The following is a 27,975-nucleotide window of genomic DNA, read 5'->3' as shown; positions in this document are numbered from 1 at the left end:
AGAAGTATATCTGATATGTTAAGAAAGAGTAAATGGAATCATATAAAATGCTCAATTTAAAACTATACAAAAAGCAGAAAAAAAGAGTGGAAGACACAAAGAGAAACACAGAACAAGGGCAAAGAATAGAATACAGTTACAAATATGGTAGATGTGAGTATTAATCCAATACCTCAATAATCACTTTAAACATAAATGGTCTAAATACACCAATTAAAAGACAGACATGATCAGTGGATCAAACACAACCCAACTATATGTTACATATGAGAAACCCACTTTAAATATAAAGACACATATAGACTAAAGCAGAGGGATCAGGAAAGTAGACCATGCTAACACTAACCCAAAAAAGCAGGACTAGCTATATTAATTTTAGACAAAACAGATTTCAGAGCAAGGAAAATTATCAAGAATAAAGAAGGATATTATATAATAAAGGAGTCAATTTTCCAAAAAGACATAACAACCCTTAATGTGTACATGCCTCACAAGAGAGCATCAAAATATGTGAAGCAAACTGACAGAACCACAAAAAGAAACAGAATGCACTATCATAGTTGGAGACTTCAACATCCATACATGATAAATGATTCGGCAGGCGGAAAATCAGGAAGGACGTGGACCTCAATGCACCATCAATCAACTGGACTTAGTTGAAAGCTATCAACTACTTCACCCAACATCAGCAGAATATACATTCTTCTCAAGCTCATATGGAACATTCACCAAGACAGACAACATTCTGGGCAATAAAACACATATTAACAAATTTAAAAGAACAGAAATCATACAGTGTCTGCTATCAGACCACAATGAAATTAAACGAGAAATCAGTAACAGAAATATGGCTGGAAAATCTCCAAATTCTTAGAGGTTAAACAAGATACTTCTAGATAACATATGGTCCAAAGAAATATCATGAGAAATTAAAAATATTTTGAACTGAGTGAAAATGAAAATATGACATTAAAATTTGTGGGATGCACCAAAAGCAGTACTCAAAGGGAAGTTTTATAGCATTGAATGCATTTATTAGAAAAGAAAAAAGATTTTAAATCAATAATCTAAATTTTCAATTTAGGAAACTAGAAAAGGAATGGAAAATAAAATCCAAAGTTAATACAAAAAAAGAAATTAAAAAAAATAAACTTGATCAGAAATCAATGAAATTGAAAACAGGAAATCAACAGAGGAAAAAAAAAAATCAGTAAAACCAAAAGCTGATTCTTTGAAAAGATTGATAAACTTGATAAACCTCTAGGTAGGCTAAGAAAAAAAAAGAGAGAAGATACAAATTACTAATATCAGAAATGAAAAAGAGGATATTACCACAAATCACATGGACACTAAAAGGATAAATTTTAGTGAACAATGCTATGCTCACTAATTTGACAACCTAGACAAAATGGACCAATTCCATGAATAACACAATCTGCCAAAACTACACAAGAAATAGGCAATATCTTTAAAGAAATGGGATCAATAATTAGCCTTTGAAAACAGAAAGCATCAGGGCCAGAAGAGAACACTGGTGAATTCTACCAAACATTTAAGAAGTTATAACCAATTCTCTAAAGTCTCTTTCGGAAGATACAAAAAGCCTGAATACTTCCTAATAACTCATTCCATGAAGCCAGCACCACCCTAATGCCCAAACCAAAGACATTATAAGAAAACTATGAACCAATATCTCACGAACATAAATGCAAAAATCCTCAATAAAATATTAGCAAATCAAATCCAACAATGTATAGAAAGAATTATACACCATGACCAAGTGTAATTTATCCCAGGTATGCAAGTCTGAGTCAACATTCAAAAATCAGGGCCGAGCCCATGGCGCACTCGGTAGAGTGCTGCGCTGGGAGCGCGGCGACGCTCCCGCCACGGGTTCGGATCCTATATAGGAATGACCGGTGCACTCACTGGCTGAGTGCCGGTCACGAAAAAACGACAAAAAAAAAAAAAAAAAAACATTCAAAAATCAACTAATGTAATCCATCAAACCAACAGGCAAAAAGAAAAAAAGAAAAAAAATCACATGATCATATCAAGAGATGCAGAAAAAGCACTTGATAAAATCCAACACCCATTCGTGATTTTTAAAAAACTCTTGGCAAGCTAGGAAGAGAGGGGGTACTTCCTCAACTTGATAAAGAATATCTACAAAAGTCCTACAGCTAACATCATACTTAATAGTGAAAAATGCAAACCTTTCCTGCTAAGTTCAGGAACAAGGCAAGGATGTCCCCTATCACTCTCCATTTCAACATTATATTGAAAGTCCTAGCTAATGCAATAAGACAGCAAACGGAGATAAAAGGTATACAGATTAGCAAGGAAGAAATAAAACTGTCTTTGTTCATAGATGACATAATTGTCTATGCAGAAAATCTGAAAGAATCAACAAAAAAACTCCTTGAATAACTTCAGCAAGGTTGCAGAATACAAAGTTAGTATACAAAAGTCAACCACTTTCCTATATACCAGCAATGAATACATGGAATTTGAAATTAAAAACACAATATCATTTACACCAGCACCCAAAAGAATGATATACTTAGATATAAATATAACAAAATATGTACAAGCTCTATATGAGGAAAACTACAAAACTCTGAGAAAGAAATCAAAGGACTAAATAAATAGGGAGATATTCCACGTTCATGAATAGGAAGACTCAATAATGTCAAGATGTAAGTTCTTCACAACTTGATCTGCAGATTCAATGCAATCCCAATCAAAATCCCAGCAAGCTATTTTGTAGATATCAACAAACTGATCCTAAAGTTTATATGAAGAAGCAAAAGACCCAAAATAGCCAACACCATATTGAAGGAAAAGAACAAAGTCAGAGGACTGACACTACCCCAAATTCAAGACTCACTATAAAGCTACAGTAATCAAGACAGTGTGGTGCTGGCAAGAGAAAAAACAAATAGATCAATGGAACAGAATAAAGAACCCAGAAATAGACCCAAATAAACACAGAAAACTGATATTTGACAAAAGAGCAAAGGCAATACAATGGAGAAAACATAGTGTTTTCCACCAATGGTGCTAGAATAAATGAATACATGCAAAATAAAAATGAATCTAGACACAAACCTTTACCTTTCATGATAACTAACTCAAAATGTATCATAGACCTAAACGTGAAATGCAAAACTATTAAACTCCTAGAAGATAACACAGGAAAAACCTAGGTGACCCTGGGTATGGAAATGACTTTTTAAATACAACACCAAAGGCAAAATCCATGAAGAAACTGATTAGCTGGACTTCGTTAAAATTAAAAACCTCTGTTTTGTGAAAGACGCTATCAAGAGAATGAGATACAAGCCACAGACTGGAAGAAAATATCTGCAACAGACATGTCTGATAAAGGACTGTTATCCAAAATACACAAAGAACTCTCAAAACTCAACGATAAGAAAACAAACAATCCAATTACAAAAATGAGCAAAAGATGGGAACAGACACCTCACCAAACAAAATAGACGGATGGCAAGTAAGCACATGAAAAGATGTTCCACAATCACATGTCAGCAGAGAACTGCAAACTAAAGCAACAATGAGATACTACCACACGCCTATTAGAATGGCCAAAATCCAAAATACTGACAACACCAAATGCTGGCAAAGATGTGGAGCATCAAAATTCTCATTCACTGCTAATGTGAACGCAAAATGGTACCACTTCTTTGGAAGACAGTTTCGGTAGTTTCTTACAAACCTGAACTTACTCTTACCTTATGATCCAGCAACCATGCTTCTTGGTATCTACCCAAATGAACTGAAATCTTATGTCCACACAAAAACCTGCACACACATTTATAGCAGCCTTATTCACAATTTCCAAAACTTGGAAACAACCAAAATGTCCCTCAGTAGGTGGATGGATAAACTCTGTCAATCCCAATGGAATATTAGTGCTAAAAAGAAATGAGTCATCAAGCCATGAAAAGACGTGGAGTAACGTTAAATGCACATTACCAAATGAAAGAAGACAACCTTTTCAGGTTACATACTGTATGATTCCAACTATATAACAATCTGGAAAAGGCAAAACTGTGGAACAGTAAAAAGATCAGTGGTTGCCAAGGGTTAAAGGGAGGAGAGATGAACAGGTGGAGCACAAAGGATATCTCTGTATGATACTATAATGGTGGATACATGTCATTTTACATTTGCCCAAACTCACAGAATATACACCACCAACAGCGAACCCTAATGTAAACCACAGATGCTGGGTGGTGATGATGTGTCAACGTGGGTTCACCAACTGGAACAAATGTATTGCTCTGGTGGGAGAGGTTGATAATGCAGGAGGCTATGCATGTGTACAGAAAACACATATGACAAAACCCAACACCCGTTCTTGACAAAAGCTTTTCAGAAGATCTCTGTACCTTCTGCTCGATTTTGCTATGAACCTAAAACTGCTCTTAAAAATGAAACCTACTTAAATGACATTGTTGGGTGGGAGGGGGAAGAGGGAGGAGGGAGGGAGGTTTCGGTAATGGGCCACAATAATCAAACACATTATATATTGACAAAATAAAATTTAAAAAAAAAAATGAAACCTACTTAAAAGCAAATAAAATAAAGCACATTAACTGGTGATTACTCTCCCAAAGCTAGTACCTCCCTCCACTGCCAGCAACCTGCCAGTCATCGCCCAGGACAACCTCCAAATGAGGCAGCAGCAGCAGGTCCCTGGACGCCTCCCTGCAGTTCACACCCACAGGGATGTAACCAGCTGTGTACTGGACCAGAAATGTCACAAGCAGATAACCAGTTCCTCAATGCACAGTGAAGAAAGGCAGGACCTGGTGACAAAGTATGATGAGAAGCAGCCCCAGTGGAATATGAAAAGGCAGGAAGAGTGCTCTCTTTGGGAGTTGAGAAAAGACCACTGGTTTGCACCTGAATTCCTGCAAGTTCCAGTTTTAAAAGGCAACATTTGATTATTGCTTCTAGCACAAGTAATAAGAACAGACCCAGTTCTAGTTCTCAGGCTTGGGGCCGGCCCTGTGGCTCACTCGGGAGAGTGCGGTGCTGATAGTTCTCAGGCTTGGACAAGTGCAAAGCAGATAGTTACCTGTAAGTGTACCCACCAAAGTGAGTTTTCAGAAAAGAAAAAAAAATACAGTAGAAATACTGAGAAACGTCCATCTCCATTTCAAAATCAAATCTGTACAAAGACAAACTGAGCTACAAAACAAAGTGCTGTCAAGTAATGCCTACCTGACTTTGAGAATATAATTCAACATCAGTCTGCATTTTGCCTTTTCCCTTCCCAGAGCTTTGAGCACAATAAAATGCTCTATAGTCATGAACTCAAAATCACCCAGTATTAAAATGGCACGCAACACAGGCAGAAGAGACCAGGACAAAGAGCCACTCCCCGCTGGACCACTCCCATGGGCTGTCTGCTGGACAAACACCAGGTATGCAGCTAACAAGGATGTCTAGGGCTCCCCCGGCTGGGCGCAGCATGCCATGGCACTGCTCCCACAGAATCCACCCCCTTCGAGCAACAGGCAGCCTCAAAGGCACCCCAGGTGAGACTCCACAGTTCCAGGGATTTACTTACCCCCAATGTTTGTGATGGATTCTGGCCCAATAAGCTGATTTTCAAACAGCCTTTCTGCCTGTCGCAACTTCGTATTTGGATGCAGAACACCAAGCAAGAGGGGGGGTTCTTTGAAGCTGGAAAATAATGCAATACAGGGATTTGTCTATAAAAATATACATGAAGACCTATTATATGCATAACTCCCTGTTCTTTGATAAAGAGGGCGCATTCCAATAACATCTTTAGCTGCCAGAAACACAAAGGTTAAGAAAAAACTCTTCTAGGATATCAGAAGAGGTCACAGTACAAAATAAATATGAAAATATAAATATGACTAATGCAAGGCCTCCGGCAGTCACCTGTCACCTGAACGCACCCTGGGGCCTGTGCCTCATCTTTAGCCACCCTCAGCTCTTTGCCACTGTCCAAGTGCCTCAGTGCAGCTAGACCTCCTCACGCCCTCTGGCTCACACAGCCCCAGCATTTGTTTTTCCAGTGGCTGTCCAGGCATTAGTCTACCTGAGATGGAGGGGAACAGCACCAACATCTCTCAACTGATGGCCTTGCTTCCTGCTTCACAGAGAAGACAGAAGGAACAAGGGGAGGTCTTCCTGGGACCACAGCCACCACCCCGTGGTCCAGCACAGGCATGCTCTGCCTCCCGCCCACTCTCAGGGATCTCCCTAAAGCAGCCTCCACTGGGCCTTGAACCCCTTCCCCTCACACAGACACAGCTTCCCTCTCTACTCATTCTCCTATCCACATGCAAATATGTCATGTCTCCCCACCCATGAGCAAATTTTGCTAATGCCATTTTTAAAAGACAGACATCACTGAACCACCGGGCACACTAACCCCTCACCAGCTCCTCTTCACTCCATCTGGAACACTAAACCCTTACTTTGCTCCACTTGGAACACTAAACCCTCACTTTGCTCCACCTGGAACACTAACCTCTCACTACCTCCTCTTTGCTCCACCTGGAACACTAACCTCTCACTACCTCCTCTTTGCTCCACCTGGAACACTAACCCCTCACCAGCTCCTCTTTCATCCACCCTCACCTATTCAGTGAAGCCTGCTCTAACCACCCAATTTAATATTCAACATCCTCCCCACCAGACCTGATTCTCTCTCCCACTCTATTTTTCTCATAGCACTTACCAGAATCTCATGTACCAGATAACTTACTTCTGTTACGTTTACTGTCTGTCTATCCCCACTAGAACATATGCTCCATGTGATAGTGATTTCTCTCTGTGTTTTTCTCTGCTGTATCTAAGCCCACAGCACCAACCTGGTACACACATGGCTACCAATGAACACTGCTGGGGGTGGGGAGAAAGAGGGGAGAAATTTCTCCCAATTCCCTTCCCACCTGACCCTCCAGCAATGCAGTTTCCTAGCCTGCCCGCTAGAGTGGAAGACCAGTGGGTGGGGACGGTTAAGGACGCAGAATGATGGAAAAGGCCCTGTGCCCTGTCTACCTCTCCTGCCCAGCAAAGCACTTCACTCTACTGCCTCCTCCGAGTCAGACGCCACTCAGGACCCAGCACAACATCCCCAAATTAAATTCCCTCTCTTTCCCTTTCTACCCTGTCTCCCAATTACGGCTTTCTACCTGCTGTAAAGAAAAACACTCTTGGATGAACAAGGGAGTTTTATTTCCAAAGGAGAACAACAGGAATGTACTTGTAGAAGTAACCTGTACACACTGGTAAAAAAAGCATGGGCTACGGAGTCAGGCACACATGGCTTCAGTTCTGATTTTAGGAAGGGCCTGCTTTCGGAGGTAAGGTAAGCGTGAGGACTAAAGAGCACAGACAAGCACACAAAGCCCAAGGATGGGCAGGGCACACCACAGACACTCACCTACTCCCTTCTGCTGGGTCCTTAGACTTGGCCTCCGTCCCTAAGCACAGGAAGTACTCAAGTGCTTGTGAATCAAACTCATCAGTATTTAGTGCACCATCCCCGCCCACAAGGAGCCTGAGTATGATCTCAGTAGGGAGACAAGAGGAAAACTTATATGAAAAAATGCAAAGGACAGACAAGAGAGGGCCCCTACTCCTGCAGCCGGGCAGCAGAGGCATCAACGAAAAGCAGCCCAAATCAGGCAAGGGACTGAGGCATCGCACAGCCAGCCAGGGCACATGGGTCTTGTCACAGACAGCAAACTCCCGCCTGCTCTTGCTAACTCTTTAGCTGTGCCGTTTATGTTCTGTTTCTAATTTTATTCTATCTCACCATGGTTCTGCTGACCAGGATCGCTCTCTAATCCTCCCTCTGAGATCAAACTTACTAAATACTCTTGCCACCTCTGTCAATTGTAATGGGATGAGTGTGTCTCACCCAAATGCCCATGGCCAGGACACAGTCCTGTGCTTGCCATCCCAGGGGAAACCGACTCCACAGCAGCCATTCCAGTCTACATCACACTGTTCTGGAAAAGGACTTGGTTTCTATCCAGAAAGGAACAAAAAGATTATTTTTTCATAGAAACACATAAATGTTTCTAGTCATTTTAAAAACTATATTTACCAGATAAAAAAATCTAGTAATATTTTGGAGAACAGATTCTGTTGCTGTAATGCTAAAAACCAACAGGAAGAATAAACCCACTAGCAGTTGGCAATTCTCCCAGTGCTGTAAAAAAGTACACATTTTACTACCAGGGTGAAACTGTAAAGCTCAAAGACAATAAGTAAAAAATAGCAACAACCATTACGGGTGGTTGGGGACGTCAGAGCAAACAGAAGAACAACAAATACAACTGAGGTGGGCCTGCAGAGACCTGCAAAGAAAGAACCTCCTGGCATAGGGACAGAGAGACACAAAACCACAGAGCGCTGGTTCTCAGAAATGCTTAGGAAAACCTTGTGCAATCCAGACAGTTTCTGGTCCCACAAGTGGTTCATGTCTCTAGGCGGAGAATCAGTGAACTGATGCAGGCTCTCATGCATCCGTGCCAACCACACATGACCACAGACGCCCTGTCATTCTGCTCACATCTCACCAGGTTGCCAAACTAAAAGACACTGTCAACATCCTACAGAAATCAGGATGTCACATCTAGTGTGTCTACACATTCCTCTAATATTCCAAAATGGAAAAGAAAGCTGTCTTTGCAGGGCAGGTTTTTGGTAAAACCCTGTAGCCTTCCTGGTGACTTCATTCCCCAGGTACTGAAACCAACTGCATAATAACCTAGTCTGGAAGGGCTGCCACCCCTCTTCTCCTCGTCCCCTCCATGCTCCCAGTCTGTCTGTTCTCTGATTTCTCAGAGATTTATAAGAGTGGTATAAACACTCACAGGAGGTAATCTGGCACCAAATACATTTCAATCAGCAAAAACCCACTCCTGCCCTGCCTGCTGGCTGGATCCTGTTTACCATTGTGACTCCATGCTGCCCAGCTTGTGGAGATGACCAAGACAGAGCAGAAGACGGTAGCTCTCCTTTTCTGTCATTGTATCAGGGCACCACTTGCCCAGACAGTGGGTCTCTCACTCCCTTTCTCTTTTTGCTCTGAACAGAGCATCAAAAAAGCCCTTTTTGCTGTTGTCATTGCATGTTTCCCAAACCTCAGCTCATCCCTATTCTTGAACTCTCTGCCAGTCTTCTGCTTTTGCTCTGTGCTTTGGGGCCCATCCTTCCAATTTCTGAGGATGTCATTCCTAAATCGGAGCCCATGAGAGAGATCCCGGTCAATCACAATAATTTCATGCATTCTTCCTTCCTTCCTTCTTCATGAGGCTCACCTACTGCACAGACAGCACTCACTTTCTACAACTTCAGATCCTTACCAGGCCATGTTTCCTCTCAGGGCTACACGCCCTCTGCCCGCTGAATTTCTTGACCATTCTTTCCACATGTAAACACACCTTTCCTGAGATCACAGGCTTCTGTCCCTGAAGCTCCATCCTCCCTTTCCAACTCAAAACTCAGTCACTGCAGCTCTTGCTTCGCCTTTCTACAGGACTAGGCCCTCAACCTACGCTTCTGGTCCCCAGCTATAGACCCTGTTCACTCTCCTGCCTTAGCCAACTGGATTATCCAAGGAGGCCCAGGTCAGTTCCTACTTGGGGTGGACTAAGCCATCCTCCTCTACAGGAGTCCTCCGCCTTCCTCCACTGTCTTGCTTTCCACAGTTTGCTATCTATGGTCAACTGCAACCCAAAAATATTAAATGGAAAATTCCAGAAATAAACAATTCATAAGTTTTAAAATATGTGCCGTTCTGAGTGTGATGAAATTTCGCCCTGTCCAGTTCTGCCCTGTGAATCGCCCCTCTGTCCAGTGCATCTGCACTGCAGATGCTCCCGCTCAGTAGTGAGTCACTTAGTAGCCATCCCAGTTATCAGATCAACTGTCCAGACATCGCGGTGCTTGTGTTCAAGTCACTCCTATCTTGCTTAACAACAGTCCCAAGCACAAGAATGTGATGCTAGCAATTCAGATACACCAAAGAGAAGCCATAAAGTGCTTCTTTTAATTGAAAAGAGGAAAGTTCCTGGCTTAAGAAAAAAAAAAATCCTGTGCTGAGGTTGCTAAGATATAAAGTAAGAATGAATCCTCTATCCATGAAATTCTGAAAAAGGAAAAAGAAATCTGTGATGGTTTTGCTGTTGCACCTCAAACTGCAAAGGTATATATAGGGTTCAGTACTACCCAGTTTCAGGTATCCACTGGGGGTCTCAGAAGGTATGCCCTGTGGATAAGGGGGGACTATTGTATGTTGAGAAGGGTTATCAAGAGAGAGCCCCCCCACCGTGTCAGTGGAGCCCCCTTGGATATGATGCCCAGGATGTGCTCAGGCCTAACACAGCAGAAAGATGCACTTGAGGACCCACTGGCCCACCCGGAACCACAGAGTCAACCCTCATGATTGACTAGAGTCTCCAGGTCTTCATCTTCAATCTTACGTGAGCTAATCTGTTTTTACAGCACTCTGGACCTTTACTAATTCTAAATCCAACAACAAAAAGTTGATTCTCGTATATAGATGCCAATGTAAGGTCAGAATCATGTCCTCTTTCTGTCTTTGCATCCAGCTGGGTACCTACTTTAAGCAAACATGAACACATTTTTAGTGAACTGAATCCAATACGAAGCCTTAATCTTTATTTATAAAACACCAACACATTATTCAGTTTTATTATTGACGTTCATGTTATATTCACTCTATAATTAGACATGGTTCTTGTCTAAAGTTCCTAAAGCCTTATATGGACTAACTCATTTAAAATAAATTTCAGGTGGCTTCACCCCCATTGGCAGTTTCAAGGGGAATTAGGAACTTACTAACCCAGATTGTACAGCCCTCCTGCAACCAGCTCAACACCAATGTCATAAGTTATCACACCAATCATAGCCTGGCTCTGTACTGCTATAATTACAAACAGGAATATAGTTCATGGGGCCCCGAGGTATATACTACTGTTATATAAGGAGTGCATTACTCATAGATGTCTGCAGGTGAAGGTAACTTAGGAAAAACAGAACACAAATTACAGGTTTAAAAATAATCAGTTACTTAGAAATTTTAAACAAGATAAATTTATCCTTCATTGTGTGTGTTTTTGCCACTTCAAATGAATTATGGTTAACTATCTCTAATACTTAAGCTCCTCTTATTTTAAGCTCCTCTTATTTTAAGCTCCTCTTATTTTAAGCTCCTCTTATTTTGGATTTTTGTTTTTGGTTTATGCAGTTTTTGAAACAATAACAGGGACAATACCATGAATATATTTTGAGTAGCATCTAACCCAACATACAAACTCAGGTACTAAAAAATCGCAAAGCTCTACTTCTGTTTTGCCTTTCAGACAAAACTGATTTAATCATGCTCCTTTCTCTAGAAATAATTGCCACCTGTTGCATTTTGTCAAGCAACCCTTCCCGAGGATTGCCAGGCAGCTCACCTGAGAGGCTGTGGATCTATGGGAGAGTCCAGCAGCATCATGGCTCCAAGCAGGGGGACGGTGAGAGAAGCAGCCAGCATCAGGAAAGTCACTCGGAAAACTCTGCCGCTAAAGGAGCTGCCAGAAATAAAACATATAAAGGCAATCAGCAAAGCCTTAGGCGGTGACAAGCTCGGCTGCCCCTTCAGCAGGAGCAGGGCCGCTCTCGCCCAGTTCCCCCACTGCAAGGTCGTTGACTTCAGTGCTTTGTGATTAAACTTTAGCACTGTTTGCTAAGATTGGTAAACATGCCTTTGTTCTTTTTTTTTTTTTTTAATTTTTCAGCTGTATGGGACACTCTGATCAGTTATTTTCCAGATCTTGAATCCTCTAGCAGACTTTTAAAGAGGGCAAACTCAAAGAATTGATGAACACAAAAAGCAATGGGAGAAAAGAGTTCCGATGATGTAAAGGACACAGGATATACACTCATCTACAGAGAATACAGGTATTTTTCAAAAGCCACAATTTCCTAGTGCATGGATTCAAAGCAGCAACACCCAGTACTGTGTTCTCAAAAAAACACTCATGAAGCAAATGGAAACAGAACAAGTTCCTGAGCCTCCAACTCCCCAATCATTTTGTAGACCCCACCTCTACGAATTCAAAAGGAAATCTCAGCTCTTCCATTTGGTGGAGGAAGTCTGACAGACAGTCGTTCACATAGAATCTATAAAATTACAACTCCAGGTCATCACTCCTGAAGCCCTGGCAAGATCTGAAGGCTGCCTTGGGAATCATGGATGAAGTTTTTGGACAAATGACCAGTAGTGAGTACTCTGAACCAATCCTCACATACATTATTTCTCGTCTGGTAAACAAGTGAGAACATTTAGCCTCTTGCTACTAAACTTCACAGGATCATTATTTGCTCAAATAAATTGCATGGGAATTTACTAAACACTTGACATTAGGATTAACTTAAAGCAAATAAAATCACAAGCTCGTAATGTAGGGAATTTTTTTCTACCAAAAAACCAGAAATGTTGACTTAAAAAAAGTCAAGACTCACACTTAACAAAACAGACTTGATTTAAGGGCGGTGTTTTGATTTTTGACAGAAGGATATTCTTCTGCCATTTAAACGTGTTTAGCTCTCTTCCGGGTATAGTGGAGACCCGGTGCAGTCCTAACTTTCCCAACAACCGGCCAAGCAACTCCAGGCCGGTTTCTCCACTCCAAAAGCCCACAGGTTGGTTCACTGTTGTGAAATGGGGTGTTAAGCAACGTAATCTCAACGTCCCACCCATTTCTGAGCATGTACGATTTAAATAAATAAGTAAAAATAAAGCAGGAAATAAAACAAATCCTTGTTTTATTGGGTCAGGTAGAAATGAACGACAAAGGGGGAGAACAGGGAGCGGCTTTCATGAAGTGCCCCTCACAGACAAGGGACAGCACAATGAGGAACATGTGATTCTGCCAACAACACGAGTGGGCACAAAACAGATTCTCCCTAGAGCCTCCAGAAGGGAACACGCCCTGCTGACACCTTGACTTTAGCACAATGAGACCTGTCCAGGACTTCCGACCTACGAAACTATAAGATAACAAATTTGTGTTGTACATGCCACTAAGCATGTGGTAATTTGTTAAGGCAGCCATAGAAAACTAATATGGTTTTCTAATTATACTAATTTCCAGTACCTGAAGTGGGGTGCTGCTGGAACAAATACCTGAAATGCAGAAGTAGATTTGTAATCAGGCTGTGGGTAAAGGACGGAAGAATCCTGAGGAGCAGGATAGAAAGCCACTTGCGCCTTTCACTGCCCACTTTCCTCATTTGTAAAGCAGAAAGTGTCACCTAGTAACAGACATAAAGCACACTGCATGACATATAAAGATTTCCTTGAACAGACTGTTAGTAGAAATATGGATGTTAGGGCCGGCCCGTGGCTCACTCTGGAGAGTGTGGTGCTGAGAACACCAAGGCCTCGGGTTTGGATCCCATATACGGATGGCCGGTTCGCTCACTGGCTGAGCGTGGTGCTGACAACACCAAGTCAAGGGTTAAGATCCCCTTACCGGTCATCTTTTTAAAAAATAAAAATAAAAAATAAATAAATAAATAAAAAATAAAAAAAATAAAAAAAGAAATATGGATGTTAAAGACTCTTAGTGAGGTCTCAGAAGAAAGTGAGAAGCATGGTAAAAAAAAAGAAAGGTCATCATGGGCCAGCCCCGTGGCTCACTCGGGAGAGTGCGGCGCTGGTAGCGCCGATGCCGCAGGTTTGGATCCTATATAGGGATGGCCGGTGCACTCACTGGCTGAGTGTGGTATGGACGACACCGTGCTGAGGGTTGCGATCCCCTTACCGGTCCAAAAAAAAAGGTCATCTTAGAGAATACCTAACTCATCCTGAAGAGACTGCAGAAACATGGACATAAAAGACGCTGCTAGGGAGGGCTCAGGAGGGCAAGAGCTGCATGGTACCAGAAAGTAGAGGGAAGCAGATCCTAATAACCTAGTGCTAGAAAGCTTGGCCGAATCATGTCCTGTAGCTATGTGGGAAGCACAACTTGTAAACGATGAAACTGGTCACTTAGCTAAGGACATTCCCAAGCAAAATGCTGAAGGCGTAGCCTGGTTTCTTCCTGCTGCTTGCTCCTCCAGAGCAGGACAGGCATAGGGGGCAATGCTAACCACTTTTTGACATTTCTCCTTTGCTAAAATTCTAATCTGTATCTACTTTCCTTCTGATAACCTTCCAAAAATGCATTTTTTCCCTAACTTCCTTCTCTTCATTCAATAGGTTCAGAATCAAACTCCGCCCCCAGTAAAATGCTAAGTCATCAGTATTTACCCCTTTTACTAGGTGGGAAAGGAGGTGGTCCAGGTCCCGCAAACCCAAACAAAATGCCACAGGCAGTCAGGAAGAGGCCAAGAGACCCAGGCTCCTGGAAGAGGGCAGGCAGCAAGGAAGGGAAGTCAGTCAACCCTCCCTCCCACTCCTGTCCTCAAACTCCAGGCATACAACCTTCTTCTTCTGAGACTGACTTATACCAGTCGAGGGCACCAGAACCGCAGGCATAAAAATGCCTGCAGACAGACCACAGATCAACTGTGACTCAACAGGAGAGCAGGCTAATGCAACCCGAGAGGTCTGCAGCTGGGAAAGGAGTAAGGACCATGAAAAGAGGAAAGACAAAAACAGTAAAAATAAGAATATGCCATGCAATGTGCTTTATGTGGGTAACTAGGCGGAACTATGTATCTCTCCACTTTACAAATGAGGAAAGTAGACAGCGAAAGGCTTAAGTGCTGGCCCACAGCCCACTGCAAGAACTGGAAGAGCATGACTGAGAGCCAGATCCAACTCCAAGCCTGTGGTCACCACCAGCAATGTGCCTGACAAGAACAAGAGGAGGGGGTAGGCGATACCAGGAACTAGTGCTCTCAGAGTCAGGCTTTGACTCTGTAAAAGTTCACGATGATTTGCCTACTGAGAATATTTCATGTAAATAGAATCACACAATATATGACCTTTCATGGCTGGATTCTTTCACTCAACATAATGTTTTCCAGGTTCATCCCAGTTGTAGCATGTATCGGGTTATTGTTCCTTTTACTGGTTAAAGAATATCCTATTGCATGCATATACTTCAATTCATTTATTCATTCATCTGTTGATGTGACAGGAGGAAATGGGAGAGATTACTTAATGAGTACAAGGTGATTTTATGGGGTGATGAAAAAATTTTGAAACTAGAGAGAGATGGTGGTTGCCCAACACTGTGAATACACTAAATACCACTGAACTGTACACTTTTTAAATGGTTAATTATGTTATATGAATTTTACCTCAACAAAAAAACAAGTGGTAAAAATGTTCTAAACTTAAATCATGGTAATTGTTGCAAAACTGTGATTATCCTAAAAACCATTGAATCGGACATTTTAAATGGGTGAATTTTATGGCATGTGAATTACATCTCAAGAAAGATGTTTAAAAAAAAAAAGTCAATAACTCCACCGCACAAACTGCCACTCCAGAGTTTGGGACACTCTTTAACATAAGTGACACAAGTGTCTTTAAGTGGCCTAAAATCTTTCAAAACAATGGAAATAACAAAGTGTCTATACTATAAAGCAGGGCTGGTAATGTTGGAGTGAGTAGGACTGAAGCCATGTTGGGATTTAAAATGGCATGGATTTTAGGGGGGTAAAAAAAAGGATGCTTTTTTCTCTTAGCACACATTTCTCAAGTTCCCTCTTTTCCCACGGCTATTTGATAGTTTGAAACTTGGTTACAGGGCAAGAGGACATTATTTTTACGTAAATGTAAAGTTTTTTTTCTTTTAAAAAGTAAAACTTAAAAAAAAGGAATGTAAAGTAGTTTTCCAGTCAGCATGGAGCTGCAAACTTGCCACCAGATGTGGGCTATCTATCCAGACCCTGAGAAACCAAGGAAGACATCAATAAAGCTGTGCTGATTCCACCCTGAAGCAAGTCAAAATCCTGCAGGACCCTAAGACAACGTCAAGGATGAGAACAAACGCCAGACGGAGCCTTGGCGAGAATGTGCACTGGCCCCTGACACGACACGTGCCGCTCCCTCCTGCTTTCCACTTCCCACTTTCCTTTCCCTCAAACCCCTCTTCAAAACCCCCTCAGTAAATCTGAGTCTTGGAGATGGTTTTAGACTGGCCACTCTCCTTCAGGTTTACTGGAGAGACGGGTTAGCCTAGCATCTCTCCTCAGGTTACCAGTACTCCTGAATAAAAGCGGACTCCCATTTTCACCAATATTTGACTTTTGGCTCGTTTGTTTTTGTTTGAGGCAGGCAGCCAGATTTGGGTTCAGTAACAAGATTTTGGGGAGCCTCAGCCGGGAGCTGAATGCCCTGGGATAACAGATTTTGGCGAGCCAGGGTTTTTGTAAGGGGCAGGCAGCCCACCTTGGATTCGGAAACAGTAACAAGTACAAGTAAGTATAAATGCCAGAGACGTTTTTGATGGCGTGGTTCTTTTAAAAGCAGAATCCCAAAGAGACAAACACATTCAAAGGTGCACAGTGGCTGTTGGCTGTGAGTGCCGACCACAAGGGCATTCTGGTAGAGTCCGACAAGGATATTTCTGTCCTTTAAATGTAATCACCCACCCCACCCCCAGTGGAGGAGCAGTCCCTAAGGCGAGCTGCATTGTATAATATTTCACTTTATGTCTGTCATGAACAGAAAACAGACATGAACTTGACCAAAGTGCTACATTGTTTTTCCCTTGCCCAACATGATTCTTCCTAAAGCAGATTCTTCTCATTTGCCTTAGACACCTTTACCACACTACACTGCACCTTATATTTTTAAGATCTTAATTTAGTAATATGATTCAGAGCTCATGACACCCTGCTCAAATATCTGGTTGCCCCTTCCCACAAGAGTAAAAGTTCAATTATGTCCAAAACAAAAAGTCCAGCCAGGACTGAAAGTGATGGGTGCTTACAGCTACAAAAGGCGGCCAGAAGTTCAGGGACAATGACCTGTGTCCCACACTGCCCATCCTTGCCAGGGATCTAGCAGTGACATTCTCCTACAGTTACAGAGTGTAGAAAGCTGGAGAAGAACTTAGCAGCCAGCCAGTCTAGTGCTCCCACAGGCAGCTGACCCCTGGATCGCCTACCTCATGATGACCCGGGCAGCTTTAAACAAGGTGCAGAGATTCTGGTTTGGCACATCCAGAGCAGGCCCAGGAACCCTTTTTTCTCTTCAGTTGTTCCTGATGTGCCATTGGACACCTGGCCTTATCCAACTCCCTCCCCAGTAACAGTCTGTCAAAACCTCCCCTCCCTGCCTGATCACCATCCAGCCTCTATTGCAAAGTTCTGTGGTCAAGTTTTAGAAAAAGCAGCTTAAACTTAAATCTCCCTGAGCAGTGCTGTCCAACAGAACTTTCCATGATGATGGAAATAGAGTAGACACTAGCCACATGTGGTTACTGAGCACTTGAAATGGAGCTGGCTTGATATGCAAATGAGACAAACATGGCTCCTGCATCCCTGCACCCCTGCTCTGGGCACTGCACTTATTCTAGCCCAAGGTTCGCTAACTTTTTGGCAGGCCCTCTTCAATGTTGGCTCCGGAAACTCATAGTCAACTATAATTCCTCTGCCTTTTTTCCATGTTTGCCTCCCTCAGGCTCTGCACACCCACATTATTTTAATGTAAATAAAGGACACTACATTTATCACTATTCGTTTTCAGTGATAAAGTGCCACACAGTCCCATGTGTGCTGGCACATCTGGAAAGGATGGCAGCTTACTTCCCAGGGCATTTTAAGAAATCACCTTGTTTGCCCCACTCTCCCAGGAGAGCCTGGAGCCATGCTTGCCTCTTGAGGACACATGAACCCTGAGTTTCCCGCAGTCTCTAAGAGCAAGAGCGCAATCACAGTGCTGCAACACGATTTCGCAACTACTGTTGGCCTAGCCACGATTTACAAAATCCTCTGCAGTTTCACCAGCCAAATCTGAAGGGTATTCTCTCTTTGTACACACCAGACATCAGAAAGACTCCAAGAGACCAAAATGACCTGTGATATTTGTGGAAAACCTGTCAGCCCCAAATCCCAGGGGGACCAGCAACCTCAGGTGTCAGGTGATCCTGGAACCTGAGAAAGTCAAACAGCAAGTCACATCTTCTTAAGTAACTGCACCTTGAATTTGTTCATTTTTCACATTCCTTTAAATTGGAGCTCCTAAATGCATCATTTTATCCATGAAAGAAATTAAGAAATATGTTAAAGAGCCATTTGAAAACACACACCCAGGGCAGAGCTGACATGAAAACTCCAGGTTCCTGACTCCTTGTGAACTCATGGATTTATGACTGCCCCATCCGTTTCTCCACACAGACTCCTTACTCTTCAGTCTGGAAAAGGAAATAGTAAAATGGACCTGGTAGAGATTTCTAATTAGTCTAAAATCCTTCAGAGGTCTATTAAAAAAGCAGTTGTTAAATTCGCAGTGTACCCATGCTTCACCTAAACAGTGCACATGGACATTAAACAGTTCTCTCCCCAGATGGAACAGTGTTCCAGAGGGAAGGAACAGTCTCACAGCGCACAGTACTCTTTCAATACAGCTTCCAAGGCATTTGGGGAAATTGATACCAAATAATAATTATAAGCTTGTACCGGTATGTTAGAGTGCTTAGCTTATCTATATTCCACTCTGAATAAAAGGATTTGATGACCAAATTCTCCATTATAGCTCAAATACAGAAATTCAAGAGCTTTGGCATAAAATCTTATTTCCAAAGCATAATTTTTTTTTTTTTTTTTTTTTTTTTGTCGTTTTTTCGTGACCGGCACTCGTGCACCGGTCAGTCCTATATAGGATCCGAACCCGCGGCGGGAGCGTCGCCGCGCTCCCAGCGCAGCACTCTACCAAGTGCGCCACGGGCTCGGCCCCAAAGCATAATTTTTAAAGTCTGCTTCTCAATCATTGTCCAGCTGCCGGTTGGATCCTTCATTCACTCTCATTTCTCTTTTGACTCTGTTATTCTGTAACTTTACATAAACCACCTGACTCACACAGACCTCAATGACTTCACCAGTAAACCAGAGCTAACATCACCTTTCATGCAGAGTTGGAAGACTTGCCACAGTATTGCTAAAATCTATTGTCCTACTTCTGTTCTGATAATTTAATAGTATGTCTTTCAAGGCTTCCTTTATTCCTTTTAGGACGTTTAAAGTTTAACAGTTTTATGTTTTTACTTCCTTCAGATTTCCTTACTTCACCCACTATACACAAGGCTTTCCTGGCTTATGCTGAAAACTTTTTAAGTAATCAGAAGATAATTAAACAGACTAGCAGAAATGACAAAAGAAATGAAAATAATAAAAGTACAAAAGAAATGAAAACTATAGAAGTGCAGAAGAAAAATAAGAAAAACAGCTACTATGTTATAATAGTAAACTTAGAAAGGAAAGTGGATGGATGACAGGAGCTGACTTTGAAAGAGACTATTACAGATACACAGAAAAGGGATATCAACAGAGAAAGATGGAAACAGAGGAAACTAAGAACAATGTTCGTAGACAGGGGAGTCAAGAAAATATAAACACAAATGTAAAAGCTACACTGGAAAGGATCAGAAGGCAGATGACGATTCTGGCAAATCCAACACACTTTGTCATTAAGGAAGAAATTCCAACAGAGAACCTGAAAATTCAATTTAATTAAGTCTACCTCTCAGCCCTGGAGCCAAGAACATCAGAGATGCAGATCTGAGAGCTGGGCCCACCTAGCGAGCACCCTCAGGTGCTGGATGTCCTGGTCTCAACACACTGCACCTCAGGGCAAAGCCAGGGCCAGCTGCTCTTTCATTTGTGTAGAAAAATAAAAAAGTGCTTTGTTTTCACAGTTTCTGTAGTAAAGCATTGCCAGTCCTAGCATGTCCATTCTAAAAAGTGTGACAATCATCAGCAGACAATTCACAATATCCACAGTATGTATGGTGACCAACTCAGTCCTGGTTTGCCCAGATTTAGCACTGAAAGTCCTGCGTCCATGTAAACCCGAGTGCAAGGCAACCCAGGATGGATGGTCACCCTACAGTCAGGATACATGAGGGGTCTTCAAAAAGTTCATAGGAAATACACAGTATGAAAAGTTATACATGGATTGCAAAAATTTTCTTGCACCAAAATAAACTTGTTCTAACTTGCTATGTCTGAACAGAACCTAGTTTGAGGCACCAAGAAAGATAAGAAATAAGTTAAAAAGAGCCCCTAGAGAGCAATGTGAATTCTGCTATAGTTTAAGAATAAACATCAAATTTATGATGAAGCTTGGGTGGAAGAATGGTGAAATAATTGATGCTTTACAAAAAGTTTATGGGGACAATGCCCAAAAGATCAGCAATTTGCAGACGGATAACTCGTTTTAAGAAGGGATGAGATAATGTTGAAGACAGAGCCCACAGCAGCCATTCATCCACATCAGTTTGAGAGGAGGAACTTAATCTTGCTCATGCCCTAATTGAAGAGGATAGATGATTAACAGGAGAAACAATAGCCAACACCATGGACATTTCAAGTGGTTCAGCTTACACAATTCTGACTGAAAAATTAAAGTTGAGCAAACTGCCCACTTCATGGTGACAAAACTGTCACACACAGATCAGCTGTAGACAAGAGCAGAGATTTCAGTGGAAACTGTAAACAAGTGGGATCAAGATACTGAAGCATTTCTTCAAAGAATTGTAACAGCAGATGAAACATGGCTTTACCAGTATGATCCTGAAGACGAAGCACAATCAAAGCCATGGCTACCAAGAGGTGGAAGTGGTCCTGTGGAATATACTAAAAAGCATATTCACTTCACAGAGCCTGGTTTTCCAAAGTCTTGCAGTTTCAAATATTGAACTTGCAGAGGACTGGAAATTTTCCTCAGGCTGTAAGTCTCTGGTGTAAGATAAAGATTTGTGGCACAGCAAGGTTGCTGGCTCAAAGGCAAACCAGTTACTGATCGTTATGTAAAGATACTGAGAAATTGCTATAATAAGGAATGTTTGCTAAGATCAAGCTTTTGTTAATTGCCTTACTGGAATGTCATCTGACTTGTTTCACTGAAAGTTACCAACCTATATGTTAAACTATAACCCCACCTTTGTTCTCTTCCTGTAACTTCCTGGTCTGGAAAATAAATGCAGGAAGAGAACCCCAATTCGGCATTAACTTCCCGAGGAAGGGTTGCCTCTTGCTGGAGGCTCCCAGAGAAGTTAACCACTTCGGGGCTTCTCATTGCTCAGAAGAGATGGGCTTTGAGTAATCCTCTGCTCAAAAGAGATGGGCTTTGAGTAATCTTTTGCATCTCCATCACCCAGGGGAAGTGGGGTGACAAATCCGTGGGGGGTGAAGCAACACAAAGCAACATGGTCCAGTCAAAAAAAAAAAGGTCATGGCAACAGTTTTTAGGGATGCTCAAGACATTTTGCCTGTTTATTTTCTGGAGAACATCTGCATACTATGAGAGTGTTTTGAGAAAGTCAGCCAAAGCTTCAGCGGAAAAATGCCCAGTAGGGCCGGCCCATGGCTCACTTGGGAGAGTGCAGTGTTGATAACACCAAGGCCACGGGTTTGGATCCCTATATACGGATGGTTGGTTGGCTCACTTGGGAAAGTGTGGTACTGACAACACCAGGTCAAGGGTTAAGATCCCCTTACCGGTCATCTTTAAAAAAAAAGAAAAGAAAAAAGTACTCAGTAAAGCTTCACCAGAGTCCTCTGCTGTGACAATGCTCCTGCTCATCCCTCTCACCAAATGAGAGCAGTTTGGGGAGAGTTTTAATGGGAAATCATTAGACATCCGCCTTACAGTCCTCATTTGGCTCCTTCTGACTCCTTTTTGTTTCCTAACTGTAAAAAAATCCTAAAATTTTTAAGATTAAATTTTTTACGATTAGGAAACAAAATCTCTCACTTTTCTTCAGATAATAATGGAAAAAAAAGACTTCATTGACATGGTTAAATTTCCAGAACCCTCAGTTCTTTAGGTATGGACTAAATGGCTGCTATTATTGCTTACAAAAGTGTCTTGAACTTGGTGGAACTTGTGAGAAATAAAGTTTTTTAAAAAAATTTTTATCTTTTAATTCCATTTTTTGGTATCTTTTTGAAGTCCTCTCACCTGGCAGCACCTTCCTGATCTTACAACGGCCCAGAGAATCAACTATTGCCACAAAAATCTCTACAAATTGCCTTTTTAGAGCCAAAACACTCCTCTCTACTACAGCTCTCCTTCAAACGTGTTCCTCTTATTATCATCAGTGAGTAAATTCAGTCTGTCAGGGGCAAAAACTGCCTCTCATTCAGGGTGTACCCCAGCCGGTGGCACACTGCTGATGACCAAAAAAAATTTCTAATATTTTCATCATCATATAAGTCCATCAGTTCCACAGCTTTGAGCTTAGTTATGGGGCCTCTTGGTTCTCCCTAAAAATTCCAAGTCATAAAACTCAGGACACAACATTAAAAAGTGAATTTTAAGTATCATATTGAAATCTACCGTTTAAGGATCATGCTTCGGTTTTTAGCTAACAAAACATGGCATACTTAAATTCTGGAGGTTTGAGAGAAGCAGCAAAGACCTGAGATTTATAAGGCGTATAACAACTAGTTTCCTACGCTCCTCCGTCCGTCATCAGGAAAAACCTGCAAGGCTGAATTCTCACAAAAATTGCCTACAAGGTCCCTTCAGTTCTCTCCTCTTTCTGAGAACCGCACCGAGAGGGGGGCAGGTGCCGAGGAGCAGGTGCACAGGCCAGCTCTTCGCTGGACCTCCCTTCAGGAAGGTGTGAGCGGAGGACGGGGAAGACGCAGGGCCGTGGCCAGGTGGCTGTCCCTGGGGTACCAGGCGAGCCAGCAAGCAGGACAGCGCGAAGGGGCGGCGGGGGCGGGCGGGAGAGGTGGGGAATAGCGCCGTGACGGGGCGCAGGAGCCTCAAGGACCCGGCAGGTGCATCCGCTTCGTGGGTGCCTCTATCTGTAAATCGAGACGCACGCGGTGGGAGCTGCACTGACACTGTCACCGTGACCGCCGTGGCTGCTGTCCGGCAGGGTCACCCGCGCCCCTCGCGGCCCCGTCTCCAGCGCCCCGGCCTGGAGCTCCGGCCTACCTGCCGTCCTTCGCCTCCGGGGCCTGGCCATCGTCGGTGACGACCTGAGGCCGCAGGAGCCGGCGCTGCCGCAGCCCGTCAGCCTCGCTCATGGTGCACGCGCGCCACTGCAGCCCGCGGGCCTCCGCTCGGCCGGAGCAGCGCCCCCGGCAGCCGCCGCGAGCGCGCGGAGATGACGTAGCGCCCGGGGCCAATCCGAGGCCGGCCCCGCCCCTCCGGCCGCGGGGGGCGGAGACATCGGGGACGCCCTCCGGGGCGGGGCGCCCTCCGGGGCGGGGCGCCCTCCGGGGCGGGGCGCCCTCCGGGGCGGGGCGCCCTCCGGGGCGGGGCGCCCTCCGGGGCGGGGCGTCTCCTCCTCCGGGCGCTGAGGCCGCGCAGGCGCACTGCGCTTCGGCGGTGCTCGACTGAAGCGTGGGCCGCTTGGGTCAGCGGTTATTGGAAGACGAAGTCCGGGTTCCTTCCCACAGCGTGGAAAGGAGCGCGTTCCCACCCTTGGAGGGCAGCGACCCCACCTGGAAACCGTCTTTAACGAACTGGTCCGGTTAAGGGGGAAACAGGCTAGAAACTGGTTAAGGCCAGATATTGAGTATCGACTCTTTTGTGAAAATTACAGCAGACATTGGAAAAGTGGAGGCGGGGTATAAATAGAAATTATCACTAATCACTAATAACAGTGAACGAAGTTTGAGAAAGCACGAAGCAAGCCCATCTGCTCATCCGCGGTGTTTATGGTGAGCCCGGTGTGTTTGCAGGTGCTGGGAGGCGATGGAGCCAACCACAGACAAGGTCCCTCCCCTGTGGAAGTTAAACGACAGGGAGACATGACTCTAATCAGACTATCATAAAAATAAATGTACTTTTCTAAATGTCATCACTGCCTTGAAGGGGAAGGACTTGGTTTTGTGAGCACATTTTACAGGAGAAGCGATTCAGAGATGAATAGGATTTGGGGAGAGACAGAGGAGGAGGGTCTGCAGGTGGAGGACACCCAGGCCTGTTATCAGTGGCACCAGGAATCATTTCTGGAAAAGTCACGTTCCAAATGCAGTATTATAACTTCTTTTATTCCACTTAGAGGCTCTCCCGATACAAACACGCAATTAAACCGTTTTCAGCACTAGATGGCAGTAGAATTCCACGGAATGTTCTACATTCGCACAAAGAGTAAAGAAAACGTTTGAGGAAGTGGAAGGTGTTTACTCAAATCCTGCCCCACACAGAGCCCGGGTCGTGCAGTTCAGGCTCGGCGACATCGGCGACATCGTACTTCATTCCACTTCAGTGATTACTGTCAGTATAGCTGTGAGGTCAGGGATAGTTCTACCAAAGGGCTCTGTGATCTGGCCCCTTCCTGTCTCTCTGCATTATCCTTCCTGCCCTGAATCCCCCGTTTAAGAAACTCACGCTTCCTTGCCATTTCTAATTCCATGTCTCCCTGCCTTTGTCCACATTATTCCTTCTTTCTGTAATACATCTTCCTTTACCTCCACTTGGCCAAAACCGTTTTTATCATTCAGGACCCACTTCAAGTATCATTGCTGAAAATCTTTCTCCCAACTTCCCAAGCAGAACATCTTCCTCTTTGTTTCCTCAGCAGTTTGAACACGCCCAGCAGTAACACTGAGCCCATTGCATTAGAGTTAATTATATTCCAATTAAAGCCCACCGACCAAAAACAGCCAGGCACACATCTGTAAATTAATAATAAAAAAAGTTGACTGCTAAATTTGACTGGCTTAAAATTTTAAAAACAAAACAAAAAGTTGAGTTTATTGAACTTGCTGCAGCAAAGAAATGCACCAGAGTATCTGTGAGGCTCCTCAAAATAGGGGAATTATGGAAGGTCTTTGTGGGGTTTGGGGGCTGGAGTTAGTGATTGCTGGTCTTGACAGGGATTGGCCAGAATTTCTAAACTGGGAGAGTTGCTGGAGGAGCCAGTGGTCTTATCTTGGAACACATGAGTTCATGTGGAGTTACTGGGAGATCAGTTTATGGCCTTATCTTGGAGCACACGATGTTAAAATGGTCTGAGCTCTGACCACGTGTTGCACACGGTTTAGCACTGTTTTTTCTGTTTTCGAGTCAAGGTGGAGTCCACTTTGCTTGTATTTTGTTTCAATTCTCAGTCCGCCTACCTCCCTCCAGCCCAGCTGCCAACCGGATCACTTTCTCATCCTACTGAAACCGGTTATTGGCAGAGGAATGGGACCACTCTGATTGATTAGATCAGGTTTCCAGCTTCAGCACTATTGACATTTGGGGCTAGATAATTCTTTGTTGGGGGTGGAGGGGAACATGTCCTGTGCATGGTAGGATGTTCAGCAGCCTCCCCTCACTAGATGCTGGTATCATCCCACCTCGTCATGACAGTCAAAAATGTCTCCAGACACTGCCAGATGTCCCCTGGGGGATAAAACAGCCCTTGGCTGAGAAGCACTGCTTTAGACCATGCAGAACCCACCCCCAACCCAGGGACTAGAGATGAGTCCTGCTTCCACCAAAATACAAGCCGACATGGAGGGCATTTATCTCAACAAAATCAGGGCTCTGCCAACATGGAAGAAGAGGCACCTGATGCTGGGCAGTCAACCAGCGGTATACCTCACATCTACAATTAGACAAAAACTATTTCTAGTCCAGTGCTGTTTTCCCAGTCCCATGCCATTTTAATTCCTTCCTCAAGTATTTCCTGAAAGCCTGCCAGGACAAAACAAACTGTGTGCTGCAACAAAACAATGGTGAACTAAGGAAAGCCAACCTGCACAGCGGATTATAATGTGGGAGGTAAAATGAGGAACTTAATAACCATTATAAAGCACTGCCACAGAAGAACTGCAGTGAGGGAAATAGGTGCTGTCAAGTGGGAGTGACCAGCAAAGGACTCCTGGAGGAAGTGGCCTGTGTGCCAGGCCCTGGATAAGTGAGATTATAATGGGCGGGTTGGAGGGATAGGGAAGGGCAAGAAACAGGCTAAGAAGGAAGAGTGGGATGCCCAGGGGGTGTTGGTTGGGGGTAGTTGTCGAGGTTACTAAGTGATCAAGAAAGAAGAATGATCCAAAAAGGGCAACGAAGGGCAAGAGGCAGGCAGAGCCCTCCTCCCACCCAGGCGTGCGGGAGCAGGAGGAGCAGCCTGCTCAGAAAAGGACTTCAAGAAAAGTTGTGTAATGGTGGGAAGCGCTGGTTTCAGTTCAGGTGAGACAGTGGAGAGTGTAAAGTTAGAGAAGCTAGAATAGCTTGTTTATGGTAGAAAAAGTATCTTAGAGATCATGTGATTGCCAGAAACAGACACCCACAGAAGCCAGCTTGAGATGCGGGAGGGATTTTTTGGAAGGATCTGGGGATACCTTGTGGAACTCAAGCCCAGGATGGAGTGAAGACCTGGAAAACAGGAGCGAAGTAACTCTCCCTGGTGCCTCACCATGCCTCGTCTCTGTGTCCCCTCCATGCTTGGATGGCACACCTGCTGTGTGGCCTGCCACTTCTCTTTTGCTGCCCTCTGCTGTAGAGCTGGAAAAGATAAATTGTCAGTTTTCCGGCTCTTGAAGTGAAGGTGGTCACAGGCAGGGTGCTTGTCACAAGATAAAAAGAAATCTAGGAATTCTTTGGATCTCTAGGGAAGTTTTTGCTTTTCTGATAAAAGGGACAAATGGGACTGGCTCTGCCCCCTTCATCTGCTTGAACCCCAGAATTATTCTTGGAGCAGCAGCAGCATCTTAAGACCACGAAAAAAAACCCTGGGTTCTAAAAAGCACACTGAGAACGGAAAAGCCCAGCTCCTTAATAGTGCAACTCGCTGCTGCCCCACTGCCAGCAACCTCCTGCCTACACTAGAACAGCAGACCTTCTGCGTCCGAGCTCTGTCGGCGCATCCCGTCTCACAAGCCACATTCTCTGCTTGTACATTCCATGGCAGAAAAGCATGGCCTCAGGCCCAGCTCTCCATTACGTCCCATTTCACATATCCCACACCAGCTAACTATAATCTCTTTATCCGTTTCCACATTCCTAGACTGAGAATCTGATGTGCCCAGCTTCAGTGAGGTGCTCAAACCTGGGCTGATGATCTGTGTTAGAGGACAGGACCCCATGGCACACGACCATTCATCAAAGCCAACGAGGTGTTGTAGGCCTGGCTCATTGAACATACGTCTTCCCCCACGAGAAGCAGGTAGGGTAGAGGGAAGGATCAAAAACAGGCCGACTGGGGAAATCGCCTTAGCTGCCCTGTTGAGGAGGGTTCCTAAAGTCAACCCAGACTCAGTAGGAAAAGGTGCTCGCTAGGATGATGTTCATCAGTCAGTGTCATCAGTCAAAGTCAAAGGCGTGGACCTTCATATTTGTTATCTTGTTGAACCGTGAACTCACCAGCCCCACTGTTCCCTTGGGTAAGTTAACGCTGACATTGCATGATTGGCACAGGTCACTAACAAGTCACATTTCATTACACCCAGAAACCATTTCTTGAAAACAATTGATCATTTCTGTTTTAATAACTACTGTTCCGCCTTTTTTCCTTTGATTGAACAAACTTAAGCATACTTGTAAGAGTTAACTGTTTCTTTGACTCTCGGTAATAAAGAGATGTGTGGTTTGGGTGAGGTAATGTCCTTCTTAGGAAAGGAGTTGATCCAAGGTGTGTTTGCTCATTCTGAAGGCTACGTGGCCGAAGTTTGGATCTACGGGAACAGAGAGTTTACCCCAGATTACCCAGTAAGTGGTTCTTACCAGGAAAATGTGGCAAGAGAAGTTGGCAGTGTTGTTTATTTCAACAGGTTATCCAAACTCCTTAGGTGCTCGCTGACTTATTG

At 43.7% G+C, this 27,975-nt stretch overlaps 1 protein-coding gene across 3 annotated transcripts in view; it reads right to left on the bottom strand.

Moving 5' to 3' along the window:
• APMAP (adipocyte plasma membrane associated protein) overlaps positions 1 to 23,319 on the bottom strand; it is a 72,799-nt gene extending 49,480 nt beyond the window's left edge. For all 3 annotated transcript variants that reach the window (XM_063114305.1, XM_063114306.1, XM_063114304.1), the window contains exons 1-3: positions 23,168 to 23,319; positions 11,508 to 11,624; positions 5,603 to 5,718 (exon numbers count right to left, since the gene is read on the bottom strand). In XM_063114305.1, the coding sequence (XP_062970375.1) occupies positions 5,603 to 5,718; positions 11,508 to 11,624; positions 23,168 to 23,259 (325 nt within the window). In that variant the 5' untranslated portion in view covers positions 23,260 to 23,319. The remainder of the gene's footprint in view (positions 1 to 5,602; positions 5,719 to 11,507; positions 11,625 to 23,167) is intronic.
• Between the last annotated feature and the right edge of the window lie 4,656 nt (positions 23,320 to 27,975).

The sequence above is a fragment of the Cynocephalus volans genome, chromosome 11 (assembly GCF_027409185.1).
Source record: "Cynocephalus volans isolate mCynVol1 chromosome 11, mCynVol1.pri, whole genome shotgun sequence".
In the NCBI taxonomy this organism is placed as follows: Eukaryota; Metazoa; Chordata; class Mammalia; order Dermoptera; family Cynocephalidae; genus Cynocephalus; species Cynocephalus volans.
This window is presented reverse-complemented; position numbering and strand designations above follow the sequence as displayed.